General features: G+C 35.1%; 1 protein-coding gene across 1 annotated transcript; it reads right to left on the reverse strand.

Annotated features, from left to right (window-relative positions):
- Positions 1 to 4373: 4373 nt before the first annotated feature.
- Positions 4374 to 6476, reverse strand: LOC117334764. The gene is made up of 2 exons (XM_033894565.1): positions 5705 to 6476; positions 4374 to 4862 (listed from the first exon to the last, which is right to left on the reverse strand). Exons 1-2 carry the CDS (start codon positions 6429 to 6431, stop codon positions 4435 to 4437), a joined length of 1155 nt encoding a protein of 384 aa, XP_033750456.1. The 5' UTR covers positions 6432 to 6476; the 3' UTR covers positions 4374 to 4434.
- Positions 6477 to 7130: the final 654 nt, after the last annotated feature.

Raw genomic sequence — 7130 nt, forward strand, 5'->3', positions numbered from 1 at the left:
CCGCTCTCAACAATTGAAGTACTCTCTTCTGGAAATGGCAGCGAAAGGCATAGCAAGTTTACAAGAGGAAGACGATACGATTAGAATATTGTGGACAAGGATGTTCCTCCTTAGAATGATATTCTGTTTACTTGGTATAGGAAACCGTGCCAACATTCTTCAAGGTTTCATTCCAAGTCGCGAAGACATGATGCAGGCATTGCAATTATTAGAGAAACTGAAATGGGAAGGGATTTGGAAAGGGATAGAGACAAGACGAGAGATGTTCTATTGGGTGGCTATGTCAAGATTGAACGCCCTGATGGGGAACATTTCTGAAGCCAAATCAAATATTATTACTGCACAGGAGCTTGCATTTGCCGGGAAGTTTAAAGAACTTACTTTCATCAAAAGCTTTTCGGAGGAATTGGAGTATGTGTCCTCCTCGATATTACGCAAATGATCGAACACTGAATATGCACCAGCACCTTGGCTCTGACACAGAGGTTCAGCCATATCTTGCCAACGATATCTTTCATGAACTTCCTTTTGATTTTAGGGACGATAGAAACAGTACCGAGGACTATGGCGGTCTCGAAAGCTACGTATACCAAAACTGTTTATCTGGGAAATGGAATGGACAGAGCTTTGATGAAAGAAGTATTCTGTTGGAACAAATAACAGATGATGACCGATTTCGAGGAAGAAGTGTACACATGGACACCGAGACTGAAGGGATACATGGCAAATCACTATATCAACTCAGAAACCATGAACACGTTGTACAGAGTATGTGCTTTCCCAGTATACTCAGCAGTCCACCTCATAACTTCCGTACCGTCAAAGAAATGTCTAGTCCAGAGGGTATCTCCCCTTACAACAGTGATTCAAATGGGACCATGTTTACCTGCAGTTACTTGCATCACAAGGAAGACTGGAGTGTTTATTTATTTCATCACACGTCTGTAAAGCAAACTGAACCTGATTTAAATATTAGTAATAGGAGGTGAACAATTTGTGGTAACAGCTGATACAGAGAGAGGACATGATATTGAAAGAAATTATCTGGTATGCTCTCCTGTTTTGGATGATGATCCATATAGTTCTATTGAAAGTGAACTTCTATTCAGTTCAGGAACACGGGAACCGGATGTCTGTTTCAACAGTTTAGTTTTGTTTGAGGATCGCGGGGAACCCGAAGGGGATTCCATAACGTAGCAGGTTTTTACTTGGGAGTAACAACGATAAGATGTATTGGAAATAACTATCTCTTGAGTGTAATGCTACATTGTAGAGACATGGACGTTGTCGTTTTTGTCCTTTTGATTGATTTATCTGAATGTGTGTGTGGCAAGATTTCTGATATAACTTGTATGATTTGACACTAAATAATGATTAACTATTTGAATGTTGCATAACGATTCTCTGCTTGTGTAAAAATACAACTTAAAATAATATGAATTCCTGAACAGCTACACCAATTGTCTTACAGGACCTACATATAATATCAGAGTTGGAAAAATACACAAAAGAACGGTTTTGTTTAAATATAGTGTATGAAAAGGTTTGACTCTTGTCACATAATTGCATCGATCATTTCCCTTTAAAAGGTATGATCGTATTATATACGTATTATTTTCCGATATCGAACACAATGTGTATCAAATACAATGTATGTGTATCAAATACAATGTTTGTGTATCAAATATAATGTATGTGTATGAAATACAATGTCTTTGTACCAAATACAATGTTTGTGTATGAAATACAATATCTTTGTACCAACTACAGTGTTTGTGTATCAAATACAGTGTTTGTGTTTCAAATACAATGTTTGTGTATCAAATACAATGTTTGTGTATCAAATACAATGTTTGTGTATCAAATGCAATGTATGTGTATGAAATACAATGTTTGTGTATCAAATACAATGTTTGTGTATGAAATACAATGTCTTTGTACCAACTACAGTGTTTGTGTATCAAATACGATGTTTGTGTATCAAATACGATGTTTGTGTATCAAATACAATGTCTTTGTACCAACTACAATGTTGGTGTATAAAATAAATGCTTGTGTAGAAAATACAATGTATGTGTATGAAATACAATGTTTGTGTATCAAATACAATGTATGTGTATCAAATACAATGTATGTGTATGCAATACAGTGTTTTTGTACCAAATACAATGTTTGTGTATCAAATACAATGTACGTGTATCAAATACAATGTACCTGTATTAAACACAACGTCTATATTAACTATTACCTCCGTTGATATAAAATCAGATGACGATTTCTATGAAATGTTGGTTTCAGATTTTAGAGCTACATTGTATGCGTTTTCCTGTCAAATAAATAAGACCGTAGGATACAATGAAATCCTACGTGTTTTGCTGTATAGTGTATAGAAGCTGTAAACATATGGGGTGTACACTTTATGAGAATGACGTTTTTTTATTAGAATAATCTGGAGACAATTAAGTTGTTAATCGTTGTTAATAGCCAGTTAATTAACTGATACACTATTATAGATGATAAAACGTTGTGTGTGGCTTTGTCATGGATGACGTATCAACCAGTATTTTGATTCATTTTGTAGATATTTGATAACTTCTTTCATAAAAAAACAGCTTAAACATCACACGACAGGGATAATTAAAGAAATGAACTAAACATAACTGTTCGAGTTATTTCCCCTAACCCAGAATGCAAAACAATTATATTTCGTTAGCTCTAGACATAACAATAAACTGCTGCTGTAGAGAAAACAACGATTATCAAACGTTTAAAAAATGACAAGAAATCTTCAGAACAGGTCCCAGAATGCAAACTAACGCGGAGCCTGTGTCATGGATATGTATTTCATTTCCAAGGGTAATACGTTTATATAGATTGTAATAGAAAATCCAAAGATACAAAAGTAGTTCTGTCACCATTTACTTTTTGGAATAACCCTCGTATTTAATGAAAGGCGATTAATTCTTTTCTTTATTTCCTATTTTAGATATTGAAGAGTACAATGGTACACAAGTACAGGTGAACATAAAAATGTGCATGCGGACATCTTAGAATGTTATTCATAATTGGTAGCCATATATATCACCAAGGATGAGCTGGCTTAGAATAATAAAAAAAATAATAGAAACATTAAAATGAATAACATGATAACACAATCTGTCATATTATTTGCATTGGTCAAATAAAAAGATACTGCAAATCATATAGATTTCGCGAATACTTAATTTCAAGAACTTACCTCTTCAGACGTATTCGCGAAATTTACATTAAATTCGCGGATGACGAGCTATTTGGGTCATGGACAAGACTACTATATCGAAAACCTATAGCTTGGCCGCAATCATAAGGTGTTATTCACGTACAAATGATCGCGAACGAATTTAATTCGCGATTGAATCTCCTCACGTATAAACGCCAAAAAATCCTACGCGAAATATAAGTGATCTTTTAAGCCTTCTAATTACCTGGGGCCGGTTGTTCGAACGTTCATTAAAAGATAATGATGGATTAAACCTTCATTAAACCTTCATTAAATGTCATGACGTCATTGGCAAATTTATGACGTTGCGCAAACGTTCATTAACGCTAATCAATGATTAGCGGCTCATTAAAGCTTACTTAAATCACCGATATTTAAAGATGGTTGGGGGCATCATTAAACCATCATTAATGAAAATGGCGATGAATATCATGTATGATGTACTTAAAAGACAGCGCAGTCGGCTATCCATCGAAATTTTTCCATGTCGGATGATTATACCTAAAACCAAGTCCGAGGGAGATACCGGTTTTGTCCAGAAAATATCGTTTTTAACCGTGGATTTGGTAAGAGATAAACTGAAACACATTGACCTTTTCAAAAAACACCCTTTTTCCTATAATGGGAAACAGGACAAAACGAACCTATTGTTAGTAAAATTGACAGAAGTGATCTTTGCACAACCATTAGCTTGGTTGCCAAACTCACTTTGCCTTTCCATGCTAATTTTCTTGATATCTAGACTTGTTGGAGAAAAATATGCCAGTTCTCAAAAAAGCGATCAATTCAAAATAAGGATGAAAAGCATGACACAAAAGTTTTTATCCAGTTTCATCGATAATGATCTCTTTCGGGTATATTGGTAAATGGTCATTTCTGAATTTCAGATCAGGCGCCTTTCGAAATTCAAAATTATTAATTTTGTTATTTTTGTAGAATATTACCATTATCATTATATTCATGGTTTAAAAATCACAAAAGAAATATCTCACACCATCTTCTTTGATGCTTAACGAGACATTTTAAACTTCATTCTTAATTGAATGCTACTTAAACATGTTACTTTTTCATGTACTCTAGACATTTATTCTCGGTATTAAGGATTAACAAAGTATGATATATTTGGACTTTAATTGGAATATCTTTATTACATCACAATGTACAACATTTATTTATTAGTTACTCGCTTCGTGTACGAGAAAGCCGGTGAACATCGAGTAGGTAGGCTCTATGTTTGTTCCCGAAAAAAGGGAATGAACTCTGACCCATACCTCATCCCCCTGATCTAGCTGAATCGCGGCAGTGGATGAGCCCTGAGAAAACTTATCGTCACTGCCCCCGCTTCCAACTGAACTTCTCCCGAATCCGACTCCATTACGGACGATTTCTGAGTTAATTCCATGTGCAGGACCGTAGTTGACTCTTAAACTCCAGGAAAACACGTAAATCCCTGGTCGTGAACACGTAAACACCCCGGTTGTAGGATGGTAGTTGTTACCGATGTTTGTTTTGATGTCCTGGAATTGTATGATATGTCCCTGGGTAGGATTGACCACTTCTTTGTTTAAAATTGCATGGAAGGCAACGCCACTTTCTGGAGGAACTGTAAAGAAATCAATGTCACAAATATATATATTATGCATGCTCCACATAAAGCTAAAACCAATGATTGAATTGAAAGGCCACCTTGTACAAGATGACAATTCATTATAGAAACATGATAATTATTATCATGAGAAATATCATATATGTATATTAAATATACTATCCTTAATTAATTTAAAGGATTGTGCAAAAGATATACTATCGCCATTTAATACAAATTCGTAAGATTAAGATAGAATAGAGCCTTGATTGAACTGACATTGGATTGCATCAGTAAGTTGTTTCGTCTTTTTAGTACACGTCAATGACACCAGGGGCTGAACAAGTTGATCATGCTCTTCAAAACATTTCATTTTCAATAAAAAAAGGAATTTTAACACCAAACATTAGCCCATGAATTTCCTGTGTTGAAACAGACGACCGTCTTTTCTATATACATTTTTTTACTGAATATATGCCAATTAAAATAAACTTCTTTCTTTAATCATGCAGCTTTTGAGACATCAATCAACATGCACATCATTAAAGAGTACGTAACCACGATTTTCGTGTCATCACTCATAATTATAAAAGAAATGATCCTCACATTTACAAGACAAATTCCATAAAACGTCTTTAAACAATATAGAACTGGTGTATGGAATTCATTTGCTGGCTTTTATGTTGAGCAACGTAGGATTTTCTAACATATTTTCTTAACATATGTTCAACGATATTTGTAGAAGGAACATCTCGAGGCGTGGAAATTGCCTCATTGTTTGTGACAATCTAGGATTTAGTTCAGACAGAAATTGAAAAAAAGTTGAAACTACAGACATTGGGAAGAAAGCCTTTTCTTACCTACACGTTGATGTCTATCAGGAGAAGCAAGCTTTGGTCGACCGACACCGACGTCAATAGCTATTTGACTTTTATCTGAATCATAAAGCACATCATTAGTGAATTCATTGTCTTCTTTTTTCAGTCTTTTCGAGATTTCTTCAAGTGTGATACCATCGTGTTCACTTTTAAGCTTCCAACTGTGATTAGATATTGCGATTTTCCGTGATCCCTCTGCAGTGTTATACCGACCTTCTGCTTTGCGGTTGGTAATAATGTCGGCGTCGCCTTTGGAGAGCATTTCCGTTAACCGATTCGATAGGATCGCGATATCTTTAGCATATTTATCAACATCTTGTGTTACACGTTTTGAAGTTACCCCATTGTCTCTGCTGGTGCACCTATCCGCCATTTCCTGAAGTGTTTGAGACAATACTTGTATATCTTTTGTACGATGCTTGTTCATTTCCTGTATACGGTTGTTGAACAATCGTGCATCATTAGCGCGTTTATCTTCTACTTCCTGTAAACGCTTGACAAGTATCTCCACGTCTTTGGTATGCAACTGTTCTACTTCCTTAACACGATCCATCAGTTGTTTGACATCTCTCGCCCTTTCTTCCGCTAGATCCTTGATTTTTGTAGATATAGATTTGTCGATAGCAGCCTGTATTTCTGGTGTGAGAGCAATATCGGATGTGAATGCTGTTGTGAGCACAGAAATGAGAACGAATGCCATTAACATCATTGTGCTACTTCAAATAGCGCTATTCTGCTAGCACAAACACACAGGTTGAGCCCTTTCTTATCTTACAATGATTTGAATGAGGTCAGTATGATAAAATCTGTAAGATCAAATCATACCACCTGTCCATGTTAAAAACTTCGTTGTGTGCTGCGATGCGGCGTAAAACAATTGAGACGAATTGACGGAAACCATCGTGTTATGTAGAACGATATGATGGGCTATTGACACAATTTTCTTTGTTACATTGATTATATAAGTTCTGTTATGAACATTATGCGTCCCTATGGTCGAATACTTTATCAAGCATTCCATGTCTTATCTCTCGCCATAGAAAGCGACAAGCTATTAACTAAGTTATGAAATCGCGATATTCGTTCAACATTAATGATAACACGGATTAAATTCGAAATATTGACAATTTTCATTCTGGTTTGAACTGTTACAAATTATATCACTAATTTTTACTAATAATAAAATATAACTTAAACTTAAAGAATATGATAAACCCAAAGATGTCCCGGACAGACAATAACTTATATTATGTATGGCATGTCACGTTTACAAGATAAAATTCTTGATTCACTTCCTCTTTATTTTCCTTTCCTATTTGTTGACTAGTTAATGAACGAGAAGATGAAAAAAAAAGTCAATGAAATATACTTGACGGATATGTTAACATTAAGAGCTTAGAATGTACAA

This window comes from Pecten maximus, chromosome 9, assembly GCF_902652985.1.
Source record: "Pecten maximus chromosome 9, xPecMax1.1, whole genome shotgun sequence".
NCBI lineage: Eukaryota > Metazoa > Mollusca > Bivalvia > Pectinida > Pectinidae > Pecten > Pecten maximus.

What these genes read in the sequence shown, in the direction of transcription:
- LOC117334764 (XM_033894565.1), bottom strand. Translation starts at nt 6,431, where the DNA reads ATGATGTTAATGGCATTCGTTCTCATTTCTGTGCTCACAACAGCATTC. An exon ending in TGATAGACATCAACGTGTAG is followed by an intron (nt 4,863 to 5,704) that starts GTAAGAAAAGGC and finishes ATTTCTTTACAG; the next exon opens with TTCCTCCAGAAAGTGGCGTT.